General features: G+C 41.8%; 1 protein-coding gene across 2 annotated transcripts in view; it reads right to left on the minus strand.

Moving 5' to 3' along the window:
• The window catches only part of CSNK2B (casein kinase 2 beta), a 631,588-nt gene that overhangs the window by 312,690 nt on the left and 303,889 nt on the right, over nucleotides 1-15,009 (minus strand). For both annotated transcript variants that reach the window (XM_044083243.1, XM_044083244.1), the window contains exons 3-4: nucleotides 11,303-11,405; nucleotides 2,410-2,525 (exon numbers count right to left, since the gene is read on the minus strand). In XM_044083243.1, the coding sequence (XP_043939178.1) occupies nucleotides 2,410-2,525; nucleotides 11,303-11,405 (219 nt within the window). The remainder of the gene's footprint in view (nucleotides 1-2,409; nucleotides 2,526-11,302; nucleotides 11,406-15,009) is intronic.

A 15,009-nucleotide genomic window follows, 5' to 3' on the forward strand; every position in this document is an offset into this window, starting at 1 on the left:
TCCTTCTAAATCTGGTAACTATTAAATTGTAGCAGATTGGGCTATACGAACAGAGGAAACAAAAACTCAAAGAAAGGTTAAGTTGAGCTTCAACAAAAAAACTCATCCATCCACACCCCTTCCTTCCCCATTTTTTTGCACACGAGGTTGGAGGGGGAGGGTATCACTAACAGTGAATCATCTAGCGCCAAGATTTATTCCGCCAGGTGGCGAGCCCTGCCTCTGTTCTGCAAAACGCATCTCTCTTTTTAAATAAGAATTTTTTTTTACAACTCACTTTATGCTCCCGCACTAAACTTTCTTCATTTTTGCTTGATCATCTAGCTCATTCCTTCCACTTCTCAACAATCCACACATCTGTTCCCTAGAAGGGGGGGGGGGGGCTATGGGTCTATTTGCTCTCACATACAAAAGGCAGGTGGACCAGGAGCAGGAACTGGACTTTCAATACATGACCTACCATTCCAGTGCATGTCTGTAAGCATCTCAGGAAAGCGTGCAACAGGCTTGCAGTGTACTGCCCATGCTTCCTTGTGTGAAGCAACCAAAGACCTGCTCCCTTTACAGACATTTCTGCCTACCCCAGTCTACATACTAGTTGGTCTGCCTCAGTATATCCCTGGGCACATGTTCCCATTCCCTGACCAAGGAGGGATGAGCCAGCTCTTCATTCTTCTCTTCTCCCACGCAAACTCCAGCAGGTACCTGCACTACTAATCAAACTCTGGTCACTGGTTTGAACGTTCCCTCACAAAACTTCTGTCTTGTGAAGTAAGACATCTCTGCTAAGAAACCACAAGTCTGGAGTTTTCTCATGATAAGAGTCAGAGTCCAGGATAACTGAAAGGATGTAACCTGTTGAGAAAAGGCCAAGGACTTCATCTTCCTCTAAGATGAGGAAAGGAGGAGGAAGAGATGGAAGCCTTCACTTCTTTTACAACTAGTCCTTGTGGCAGGAGGCACATCATGGCTTCTGAAATTGGATTTACTACAAAAGGTTACTCAAAGTTAGGCAAACTCAGAACAGCCAATATGTACAACAGGAGTAACAGAAGTCTGAGACTGACATTTGGAGGGTCAAATCAGGTGTCTCTGTATTGGGCATCTAACCCATGTACTTAAACATCAGAAAAGAGACTATGTTTGCCATCTGTCTGGTCTTTGGGAACTCATCCATCGGCACAGCAGCAGAAAGTTTCTGCAGTCAGACATCAAAAGTTAAACTTCCTGGTCCTGCACAAGACATCCAGGAACAACCGAGACAGATTTTCTTACCTGAATGTGGAAATTCCAGCATCAAGGGTCATTTCTAACTACTGAGTTGGTAGTGAAGCTCTCCTGTCAGAGTGACACCTCCCTCTCTCCTAAAGCATAATGAAGTTGAGGTACTGGGAAGAAAGGAGGAATGAGGGCAGATACATTCCTTCAGTCTGGGGAAGAAATCCCAGCATTAACAGCAGAATAGTTTTACTTGGTGCAACAGGCATAGGCCTCGTCATAAATGAAGGCTATTCTTATACGACACTCCTAATGTAAACTCAATCAATTTTAATTTTTCTTCTTTATGGGAAGACAATTACCTGTGTTCTACTTCAAATATATCACTTTTAATATATAGTTAGAAACAGATTTATGCTCCAAGCAGCCATTAGATTTTTAGATATCCAAGGCTTCTTAATAAATTTAGCAAAATCACAATCCTCCCTAAATTGAAAAGAAAATGGAGAAAACCTTTCAGATGAACTGGATGGTCACAACAGCATTTGTTGGCAAGTCTGTCTCAAGGCATCATCAGGGGAAAAAAAGACAAAATTAAATTTTTAACTTGGACAAAGACTAGTGCAAAATCAATACTCAAGTTACTTTTGCCAACTTAAGATTAACAGTTCATCCACTGTGCTTCCAAGCCTTCGTGTTCCATAATTTAACAGAAGACATTCTGCATTCTATTTTATGGCTGTGCTCCCCTCTAACTGCAGCTCGAGACTTTATTCACATGCCCTTACAGATATTGAAACTGCAAACGATCAGGCCCCAGGTCTGATGTCCACCCTTCACACAATACCCAATCACAACATGAATTCCTGCAAGAACAAGAAAGATGCTCTTGTTTTTCACCTGTGGGATTTGTTGTGCATCCCAATATCCCTCCATAAGCCTCCACAATAACTTACAATAACTGTCATATGGTGAAAATACTTTCACCCATGCAAACGGACATAATGCAGGAAGGAATTCTGCACATAGCCATCTGCATTTCACATAAGCAGTTCTACTATTTCAGCATGCGCCTCTCGACAGTTAAACATACTCCAAGGAAGGGCCCAACATTCACGTCTACCAAGGCCAGACAAATGTATGCGATGTATGTAGAAAACATTATTATGAGAAATGTACAACAAATCTTACCATCTGAGCAATACCCCTGTTTGTGAGGATATAACGTGCATGGATCAGTCCATACAACATCTCTGCTGCCTGTTCTATAAGATCACTTTGGTTTGGATTATCCTCCAGTTCTTCATCTGAAATTAAATAAAACAAATTATTACTCTTGCTATGTTTTCAGGTAAAGATCATCATGGCAACAAAAAGTCTGTCCATCTCTGTACAAAACTCTACAAGCAGATTTTGATACAGTTGAGTATATGAGCATTTTTACTGCTTGCTCATTTTCTGCACAAATGTCAGCAAAGCATATACGAAGCAAAAAAAAAAAAATATATATATATATATATATATATATATATATATATATATACTTATTTAAATAAAATATGCAGACTCCACAACACCCTGGAAAAATGCATTGAAGAAAATGCTTTCCCAACAGATGATATACACTATAAACGCACTATTGTTCACATGTGACTAGTATTCCTGACACTCTTTAGGATGCAAGACTTTCAAAGGTCTGCTGCTGCTTGGTAACGGGGGGTCACTGTATTACAGAGCATCATTTTGGTTTGATATTTTCAGGAACTCCAGATGTTAATACTGTTCTATTCCTAAAGTACCCCACCCACTACACAAATTAGAGAGATTCAAATATTGCCTGCTTTATCACCTTGACATTTGGAAAATAAAGCTTTTTCTTCTTCCTTCCTAGCACCACTAATAAAACAGGCTAGATCTGATCTGATGGTAGTGATATCTACAGTGATAATATTAAAAAACTGTGTTAATTTGCACTGGCTTTTAGTTCGTTAGAAAAGTTCTACAAAGACTACAGTTGTGTAAGAACTTACCATAACAGCAGACGTTTAACTATATCACAAATGTAGTAAATGATAACGGGCTGAATGAATCCTGCCAAGAATACCACATACAGCCATTATACCAAAGTTTAGTTACTTCTACAAGTGCTATACATCCAACCTTAGACCTCAGCAACAGGACAGGTACATAAGATGTATGAGCAGAGCTCAGAGCTTTCTTGCTGCCAGACTGGGAAGCAACACTACCACTATGAAACAAATTCCAAGTGTCCGATTGGCCATCCTTCCTTCCTTTTAATTTTCTATATTTTGATAATGTCATCAGAGACACAAATGCCTCTGTGGTAGGCAAATTCCTTATAAAGATGGACATTCACAGCATCTTTTTGCTTACGGCGTGAGCATAATGTCAGAGAATGTACCATGTGTCTAGTTTTCATCCCAAAAACCTTAAGGAGCAGTCTCTCTTCCCCAAATATTTACTTAAGAAACAGTGGTTCGCACAAGAGCCTTTGGCCGTTTGTCCAAAATTTCTGCTTCAGACGTCCCCTCACAACCAAAGAAAACAAAAACCGAAAAAAGACTGTGGTGCTTTGGCTTACTCTACCTAGTTAGCATCAGATGCAACCACTGAGGCAGGTGAAAAGCCAGTGGACTGTCTGAACTCTGGGCCCATACCCTCCATCACAACCCTTGCTTGAGGCAGATCTGGAATGCCCCTGCAGGCATGTCCTGTCCGAACAGGCAGACTGCCTCCAAGGTCTCAAAGGGGAAACCCAGGCTTGTGATTTCAGAAGGACCCAACAGAGTTCCTCAGATTTTAGTGTACAAGGACATCCCTAGTTCTCGGATAGAGGTATATCCAAGGTCGGGTGCTTCCTGTGTAGCTTCTCTAAATGCTTCAAAAAAGAAAAGTAAACCTCCCCCTCTCCATAAATGGTGCCCTCCAGTGGCTTTTTAGTAGGAGGGTAAAAAAAAGCCTCTAAAGGAACATAAATCTGAAGTGTTACAAGTTGCTATGTAGAGATGGAATACATTCTATGATAACTGTCATTCTGTGACTCTAGTAACTCGCAACAAAAGTAAGTAGTTATGTACTCACCATAACTTTCTATGTTTGTTGCCCATCTCGCCTATATTCTTGCTGGTTGGGTTGGAGCAGTTTTCGGCAGAATACTAATGCTCGAGAGCTTCCACTGGCACGGAGTTCAATTCTATGTTTTTTGTCCATCGCGCTTATATTCTTGCAGGCTGGGTTCAGTGCCATTCTGGCTCCGACTCAGTCGAATACTAATGCTCGAGAGCTTCCACTGACTCGAAGATAACCCCTATCCCATGATGCTCTGAGCCAAATCCCCAGATCTTGTTTGCGCGAAAGACAATCACAGAAAATTTGTAGCTATATACACACACACACGCACACACGCACGCACACACGCACACACACACACGCGCACACACACACGCGCACACACACACACACACACACACACACACACACACGCGCACACACGCACGCGCACATGCACGCACACACACACACACACCTTATAAGGACAGGAACAGAGACTCCAAACCATCAAAAAACTATGTGCATAGTACATAGTTATCCTTCAGTTCCTCCAGGAATACAGGATGGGGGAAGGAGGGTGGGATGCAAGAACACAGGCGAGATGGACAACAAGCATAGAACATTACGATGAGTACATATCTTCTTAATGTTATAGGTTCATAGGTTGGTACTCGGCTATCTGCCCGAAGGCATATATTAGCCCAGCCATGTTGTGCGGTATTCACCACCCCTTTAGTAGTTCCCTAGACCCTTGTACTAGCAGCTAGTACCCTTGGCCCCTAACTAGTAGTGCTGTTGGTGTGATCCCCGGTGTGAACTTTCTGTTACCCATCCACACATCAAGGTTCCTCTTGAAGAGCGACAGTGAGGGGCTCTGTCTTATGTAGATCGGGACCCTGCTCCATAGTAAGGGAAGTCTCTGCGAAAGGAATCTATCCCTCCAGCATGTTCTATTCATTGTTGTGTTGAGGTTTATATCCCTAGTGTGTGTAGCTCGAGTAGATTTGGTTTTACTAAGATGGAGCATGTTCAACAATTCTGGGTTGGACATGGCTCTGTACGTTAGACAGAGATCGCCTCCGAGAAAGCGGTATGCAACAGAGAATAGTCTTAGCTTTTTCAATCGTGCTGCATAGGCCAACTGTTTGAGGCCAGTAATCCTCTTGGTTGGGTACCTTTGTGGTCTCTCCAGCTGCTGGAGATGTCTAGCCAGGTACATTCCAATTGGTGCATTGTACTCAATAATAGGTCTGATGAGGGAAGAGTAAAGGGGCACCATTACATCCTTAGATCTTGATGCGAACCCTTTTGTGATCAGATGGGTCACATAGAAGGATTTTCTAACCACTTTGGCAACATGGTTATCAAAGGAAAGCTGACTATCTACTTGGGTCCCTAGATCCCTTATTTCTTCTTCAGATTTCAGGGGATTACCTCCTATGTTGTAGTTTATGTTACTCTTTTTCCAAAGGGGATTACTACGCATTTTTTGCATTTAGCTTGAGACCATGGCTTTGACACCATGCATCAGTCTCATTTAGGCCCTTCTGGAGGATCTCCATGTCGGCCGGAGACTCTATTATAGCACACAGTTTGCAGTCGTCCGCAAACTTAGCCAGCCACAGCCCTTCTGTGCTTGCCTGTACTTCTGAGAAGTATATGCCAAACAGGAGGGGCCCCAGGACAGAGCCCTGAGGCACACCACTCGTTACTGGTCTGGATTCGGACATAGATCCCGCTACTCTTACTTTATGGGATCTGTCTGAGAGCCAGTTTGCAATACATCTTGTGACATAAGGGTTTATGCCCAGGCTGGTGAGCTCATCAATAATACCTGAATGGGGAATGGTGTCAAATGCTTTAGCAAGGTCAACGTAAGCCGTGTGTACCTCCTTTCCCCTTATCTATAGCCTGAGTAACTGTCTCAAAGAAATCCACCAGGTTCAGGAGGCATGATCTGCCCTTGACGAAGCCTAACTGTGTGGGGTCCAGTGACTGGAGGTTCCCAATCTCTCCATTTATGAGTTCCATAATGATTTGCTCCATAGCCTTACAGATCAGACTGGTCAGGCTTATTAATCGGTAGTTCCCAGGGTCAGTTGTGGCCCCGCTTTTGTGTAGCGGGACCACCATTGCCATGCGCCATTCTATGGGCACATATCCTGTGGAGAGGCTGAGACTGAACAGGGTACTAAGATGCGGGGTCAATTCCTTTTGGAGCTCGTGTATGACACAGCCTGGGACACCATCTGGTCGGTCCCATGGAGGCAGTGTTTTTAGCTTTAGATAGAGCCTTGTTAACCATGTATCAGTGATAACTGGACTTGCACAATCCCCTAGAATAGTAATAGGCCCTGTAGGTGGTGGGGGGGGGGGGGGGGTTGCACTGAACCAGTCAGCCAAGATGTTGGCAATGTCAGAAGGGTCAGTGTATTTTGCTCCATTTTGTACTAGCTCAGAACAGACCTGAGCGTTGCCATTTAGGTTTTTAATGTAGCCATAGAAGGCCTTATAGTTATCCTTGGCAACTTTCTTTTCTTTTTATATTGCCTATCTCGCCATAATTCTTGCTGGTTGGGACAGCGTCCCTAGCACCTTTACCCTAGGGTGGCTCAGGAAAAAAAAAAAAAAAAAGATTCCAATACAGTGGGTCCAAAGGAGGACCTGTTCTGGGAGGCCACATCTACTTTGTAATGAGTGACAAAGGTATGAGGTCTCACCCATGTTGCAGTTGCACAAATAGAATCAATATGAAGTCTAGCTTGAAAAGCAGAGGATGTTGAGACTGCTCTAGTGGAATGTCCTCTTATCTTTCCTGGTAGATGCTTACCCTGCTTACTGTAGCAGAAAGAAATGCAATCATTAAGCCACTTAGATAAGGTTACCTTGGAAACTGGCAATCCTTTTTGTCCAAAAAGGACACAAAAAGCTGGTTGGATTTCCTGAAATCTTTTGCCCTGGGCAGGTTCATAGGTTCATACTAGGCTATCTGCCCTAGGGCATTTATAAGCCTAGCCAGAATGTGTTTGGCTTTCGCCACCCATTTTAAATTTATTTTGCTATGCCCTTTTTCTAGGTTAGTATCCTGTGCCTCTGTCTAACAGTGACACAGAAGTGATACCCGGGGTAAACCTACGATCTCCCATCCACTCATCAAGATTCCTCTTGAAGAGAGCCAATGAGGGACTCTGCCTAACCTGAACTGGGATTTTATTCCAGAGTGAAGGGAGCCCCTGGGTTATGAATCTGTCCCTCCAGCATGTCCTATTTATTTCAGTGCTGAGGTTCAAGTCTCTCGAGCACGTAGCTCGATGGGATTTGGATTTTCTGAGGTGCAGCATGTCCATTAATTCCTGGTTGGACATGGCTTTATACGTCAGGCACAGATCGCCTCTGAACAGGCAGTATGCCACTGAGTAGAGCTGGAGTTTCTTTAACCGGGCAGCATATGGCATCTGTTTGAGCCCTTTGATCCTCTTGGTGAGGTACTTTTGGGGTCTTTCCAGTTGCTGCAGGTGTCTGGTAAAGGGGCATTGTACTCAATTATGGGCCTGATGAGGGATGAGTAAAGAGGCACGATGACCTCCCATGATCTAGATGTGAATCCCTTCATGATTAGGTGGGCTATACAAAATGTTTTTCTAAACACTTTGGCCACGTGGTTGTTAAATGAGAGATTGCTATCAACTTGGGTCCCCAGGTCCCTAATTACATCTTCTGTACTTAATGGATTACTACCTATGTGGTAATTTGTGGGCACTTTGTTTTTGCCAAAGGGGATGACTATACACTTTTTGGCATTTAGCTTGAGGCCATGGCTCTGGCACCAGTTGTCTGTTTCTATGAGGCCCTTTTGGAGGATGCTTGTGTCGGCTGGAGAGTCGATTATGGCGCCGGTCAGCCACAGTCCTTCCGTATTGGCCTGTACCTCCGAGAAATATATACTGAACAAGAGAGGTCCCAGGACTGAGCCTTGTGGTACACCACTTGTAACTGGTTTGGAGTCTGACATGGCTCCAGCAATTCTAACCATGTGGGTTCTGTCCTTGAGCCAGTTTGCAATCCATCTAGTGACATAGGGGTTTATATTTAAGCTGGTGAGCTTATCTATAATGCCCGAGTGGGGTATTGTATCGAAGGCTTTTGCGAGGTCCAGGTAGGCTGTGTGGACCACCTTCCCCGCGTCAATGGCCTTGGTGACTGTTTCAAAGAAATCAACCAGGTTTAAGAGGCAAGACCTGCCCTTAACAACACCGAACTGGGTAGGATCCAGTGTCTGTAGGTCCCCAATATCTTTATTTATGAGGTCCATGATGATCCTTTCCATAGCTTTGCAGACCAAGCTAGTCAGGCTTATGGAGCGATAGTTTCCAGGATCCGTTGAGGCACCACCTTTATGGAGAGGGACCACTGTTGCTGTACTCCACTCTTTGGGCACATATCCTGTAGTAAGGCTGAGATTGAATAGTAGTTTTATGTTTGGGTTTAGCTCTTCTTGGAGTTCATGTAGGACGCAGCCCGGGACACCGTCGGGTCCCACTGATGCTGTGTTTTTTGCTTTGGAGAGGGCGGCTCTTACCTGAGCATCTGAGATGTCAGGGGGGCAGCACTCTGCAGCTACTTGATCATTTAGCGCAGAAAACTTGGAATCATCTTTAAAAGACAATTGGAAGTTTATAGCAACCAGTCACTATCAATCAAACCAAGCGAGTGTGCGTGGATGCATGTGTGTATGCATGCATGAATGTGTGTGTGTGTGTGTGTGTGTGTGTGGGGTGGGGGGGGGACTTTTATAGTAGTAAAATTTCCAAAAAGGGCAAGCAAAAACACCACCACTGCCAGACAAAACTTACTTGCTATAGGACAATTTTCAATGTGGCGGCGCTGAGATATAGTGAAAACAATGGGGGGGGGGGGGGCAACATTACTCTATAAATAAAAAACAAAGAAACTAGCAGTCTTAAAACTGTCACAATATCCAAAAATCATGTACACTTAAAAGGTGGTGTGGAAAATGTATGCACTGTTAATTTTAAAGCAGCCTATTCAAGGCAAACAGTGCCGTAAAAATGCATTTTAGAACATGTACCCACCCCTACAGACTACTACTGATTAAATCAAACTAAATCTTAGTTAAGGGAATTATGCAAATACTACATGGTAATAGCGGCATGAAAAAAGTGTGTTTTGACACTACCTATTTGCAACCCACATTCCAAAATCCGTATTAAGAAAAGCATAAAATACACAAGACTTCACTAAAATCGCTTTCGGCTATCTAATGCAATAAAGCCTTCATCAGGTCTGTGACAAGACCTAAAATCACGAAAAAACACATAGCTATTTAACCACAAACATAGTTTAACACTATAAATATAAAAAATACATTTGCCTAATAATATCTAGTAAATATCCATCCATGTGTATTACTGTGCATAAAAAACAAGAGATTAACAGCTCAGAAAAAAAATGACAGTATTTTGCCAAAAAAAAAAAAAACCCAAACAGAAAATCGTCATAACAGTTTTCATGTTTACAGCCCCAAAGCATGTTTATGCAATGAAAACTAGTAGACAAACACACAAACAATACAGAAACAGTGGATGAATAAACTAGCAATGTATAAAAATGTGTGCAGGTGTAGTAACGAACGTCCACCAGTATGATAATGGGGGAATTATACCAATACTACATGGTAATAGCGGCATAAAAAGTGTGTTTTGAATTTGTTTACATCTCTAGTGTGATGCAATAAATCTAATCAAAGCAGAACAGAGGTTAAAGTAACTAAATAGATATGCATTTATACACACAGTAAAAATATTTCCTCAAAAATTTCCCTAAAAAACATTTACAGATATGGCAGCTTACATAAATTCAATACACTCTTAACAGAGCAATAACAGTAAATAAAAAAATTAAACACTACTCTTATACTACAAAGAACAAGAGAGAAAATATGCTGGTTAAGGAGTTCCTGAATGTCTGGGATAAAAAGTTATCAAGTTGTCTTAATGCCTTACAAAATAAGTCCTGTAACTGTGGTCTTGCTACTACAGCACCTAAGAAATCTAGGCAGTAAAACCCCCGAAAAACACTTACTTCTTGTTCTCCGAAAATGCCTGAAACTGCAACAAAGATCCAAGAAAAAGGCAAACGAGACAGTTTCAACTGCCAAATACATTTCGAACATGTAAATGATTTTTTATCCCAAAACGGCAAAAGAAAACCAAAAAAGGACTCTGGTAAGCAGATAAAAGAATCCAGGGCTACTGGGACCAACAGTGTGTTTCTGGTCAATCTCTTGCAAAAGCCAATAAAGGAGTTCCACCTTCTTTTTCAGATTTTCTACTCAACCATGCAATAAATCTGGAAATGCTTATGCTATCATCTCTTCAGGACTGTTATGCTATGACTGCAGTCATTACAACTATGCATTATTTGTTCTAATTAACATACCATGCCAAAACATGACATTTTTTCATAAGCTTTTCATTTCACTACTCTCATATGACTCTCAATCCTTTCAAGCTAACATTTTCCCTCATTACTGGGAACTACTCTAATATCTGAACACCAGTCTGAATAAACCCATATTTCACCTAGAAATGTTCTATAATTCTAAGACATAGATTTAAAAGCAGATACAATTTGAGCAGTTTTTCTTCATCAAACTTCTGGCATTCATTCAATCAAACCAGAGAGTCTACTGCAAACACATTTCTTCACTTTTGTAGATACATTTCTTCAGCTTTAACTAATATTTCTCTGCTCTCAAACAGTATCATGCCGAAAGTTAATTACTACACATGGAAGGTAGCTATGATCAAAACTTACAAGGGCTACATTTCAAATTCAAGAAGCAATGCTGCACCATGACATGCAAATCAAGTTAGCTGACACTAAGTAACTAGCTTTAAAGCTATATACCCACATAGAACAAAGCCCACCCACTTCTGTTTTGAAGATGAAGTTTCTAATACAGCAGTAAAACACTTTTGATAAGTTTTACCTGGCTCCAAGTCAAGGATCATATCTAGTGCTTGACGGTAATGCGGAACCTGTTCGTTCAGACCGGTGAGGTTAAACTTATCCTGAATGTAATCTTCATCCACCTAGAGTTTGGATAGAGTGTGAAGGCGCAATGCATTAGTACAAGTTTACAGCATACAGATTCAGGAAGTTTCTACTCTTATAAATATGAGAGGGGCTGCCTATAATAAAACATCCAAAAACCCTCATCACATACAGATCATACATAAACAAGTTACACCACTGAAAAATCTACCTTGTCTCAGGTCATCCTTGTAATTTAGCCATTAAATTTACATTTATGCTGCCTTGTAGGACCACTATTTTTAAACATCTCTACTGTATACTACTCATCCTTTTTAAAACACAAGTAGCTCTAAGACCAATCTGATTAATGTCTCATCTTAAAAAAGGGGTAAATATTTTATCTACTGTACTTTATTTTTACATTAGTTTACCAGGAGATTCCAACTGGGCAGGTTGCCTATGTTCCCTTTCTGTTTCATTCTTTCTGGCTTGCTGCAGTGCTCCCATCTCCTGCCACTCTACCAATTGTTCCTACAGCCCTTAAACTACATCTGTTATAAGACTGGGGATGATGTGGATCCTAAGGGCATCGGGGGGGGGGGGGGGCAATGACTACTTCCAAGAGAGATTTTTACATTATGACTGGTCCCTCCTAGACATTCTTGTTATGCCCAGGGCTACATACCTCCATGGACAACTAATTACCACAGGGAACAGCCAGCCACATGAACATTCTACTCCGTGGGATGGACGTGCTTATTGCTCCCTGACAGCACCACTGAGAAATCACCCACTAATCACTCCCAGACTGCCAAAGTAAAAAAACAGCAGCTACCAGTGTGGCTGTGGCAGTTTTGTCTCAACAGGGAAATGTGCATTATCGGTCTTGTTTTACTTCTAAAACAAACAACCCAAATTTAAGGGAAAATCCGTTATAGTAGAGAGAAACTTCTAGAAATTTGATCTTCATGCTCGCCGTGCTGCAGGTTTGATGGGATGTTGTCTGTGAGGCTTGTTAGGCCTACTACACTCCAGGAGCTCCACAAACTAAAGGAACAAGGTATTATACTCAATCATGGCCAAAGTGTCTTGCTCAAACAAATCTGACTTCTAAGACGTCCAGAATGAGGAGAAGAAAAAGATGTGAAAGATTGAGGAAGAGAGTATCTAGAGCTGGAATATCTGCTAGGTTAAACGCCAACCCACACAGGCCTGCACTTTCATCTATTCTACTGGCCAATGTTCGCTCTCTGGATAATAAGATGGACTACATAAGCCTAGAAATAACTACAAAAATCAAGGTGAGAAACAGTTGTGTGGTCACGTTCACAGGGACATGGTTAAACTATAATATCAGTGAAAGTGCGGTGCTGTGGAAGGGCCGACATTATTTACAGCTGACAGGAATCAGATCCTCAGTGGAAAATCACAGGGAGGGGGGTGTCTGTAAGTAAATAACAGATGATGTACCAACTGTAAGGTAGTTACCATCCACTGCTCTGAAAACACTGAGTCCTTGTACCAAAGGTGTAGACCCTTCCACTTGCCAAGGGAGTTTAATTGCGTGAGCATCACAGCTGTATATATTCTTCCCAATGTCAACACCAAGGCAATGGCCACGCTTCACCAATCAGTGAACTGCAGAATCAAAATCCAGATTTTGATCAGATAATAGTGAGCGACTTCAACCAAGCAAACGTAAAGTCAGTTCTATCCAACTATCACCATCATTTGGACTTGGCTACAAGGGGAGAGAACACTGGACAAAGTGTATACCAATGTCAAGCTGACTTATAAGGCAATACCCCACCCACACTTGGGTAACTCGAATTATCTGCCCATCATGCTAACACCTATGTACAAACGGCAATTCAGAAACAAGCCAAGCAAACAAGAGTATGGCCAGAGGGAGCAGTCTCAGCATTCCAGGACTGCTTTGAGAAAACAGACTGGATTATGTTTAAAGACGCAGCTATGGGGAACCAACACATCAACCTGGGTAAACAGATGGAATCTATACTGGCATACATATCCAAGTGTGTGGATGATGCAACACTCAAGACCATCACCATCAGGGCCAACCAAAAACCCTGGACCACAAAAGTATATGAGCTCCTAAGAGCATGCAATGCTGCCTTTAAAACAAGGATGCCCTCAGGGAGACCAGAAAGAACCTAAACAGGGAAATAAAGAAGGAAAAGCATGTCTATGGACAGAAAATCCAGAGTCACTTCTCACACCTAAGAGACTCCAGACGTCTGTGGCAGGAAATACAATCCTTAACAGACTACAGGCCTGTATCTTCAAAGTGTGATGACACCACCGAATTTCTAAAGGAGCTCAACAACTACTTCAGCATGTTTGACAAATGGAAAACACAAAAGCATGAAACTCGCTACCAGACAAAATGAAGCAACACTCTGCCTCAACTCAGCCGATGTTCAGAGAACTCTAAGCTGGGCGAACCCAAGAAAAGCAGCTGGACCAGACAACATTCTGGGGCATATGCCAAGACACTGTGCTATTCAAATGTTGACTGTTCTTCCGGACATATTTAACACATACCAACGTCAGCTTATAGTATCAAAGTGCTCCAAGAACACAACAATCACGCCACTACCCAAAAATTCTCAACCAGCAAGCCTGAATGACTATTGTGTCCAGTGGCTCTCATCTCTACCGTAATGAAGGACTTCGAGAGACTGGTCAAAAATTAAAATCTCCCTGCAGAGCTGGATCCACTGCAATTTGCTTATCGGTCGAACTACTCCACTGCAGATGCCATCTCACTGGCACTGCACACATCCATGGCTCACCTGGAAAACAAGAACGGTTATGTCCGACTGTTATTCAATGACTTCAGCTCTACCTCTAACAGTTAAACCACAACACCTGATACAGAAACCGACTCATGGGTGTCAGTACTCCCACTTGTAACTGGATTTTGGACTTTATCAAGCATCTCGTTAACCAATTAATCAATTAACTTATACAAAAAATTATACAACTATAAAAAATATATATAAAATTACAATAAAATTGATATTATTCAATAAATTAACATCAGTTAAATAAAGAAAGTGAACCAAGCGCTTTTTTGTCAATACTTAACGGGGCCCCTTTTAAAAAACATTTAATGTTAATGGTCTCATTTAAACCGGGTGGTTTATCAGCCTTTAACTTCACCTGCCACAGTGTTTCCCTTTGCTCTACATAATTTTTATAATCACCACCTCTTAAATCAGTTTTAACTACCTCCACTACTGAAAAAACAAATTTTTTAAAATTATTACAAGTAACAGAATGTCTAAATAAAACACTATTGACATCTTTACTTTTGATGTTGTAAAGGTGCTCACGAATGCGAACATTTAGACTACGGGTGGTCATGCCGACATAAAACCCAGAACAAGAACAACACGTAGCAACATACACTACCCCCTCAGTACGACAATTGACATATTCTGGCACCATAATGGTCCGCTGATAAGAGTCTATAACTACATTAGGACCAGTGGCAACAAACCTACACATATTACAATTGTTACATGTAAACATACCCTTAACATCTTTATTCGAATTGTTCAATGTGTCGTGACCAAATTCCAAAGCTTTCTTGATGTTAAATAAATTCCTGTAAACAAAATTAGGTTTGTTGCC

Source organism: Protopterus annectens, chromosome 9.part0 (genome assembly GCF_019279795.1).
Source record: "Protopterus annectens isolate FY-2018-M chromosome 9.part0, PAN1.0, whole genome shotgun sequence".
In the NCBI taxonomy this organism is placed as follows: Eukaryota; Metazoa; Chordata; order Ceratodontiformes; family Protopteridae; genus Protopterus; species Protopterus annectens.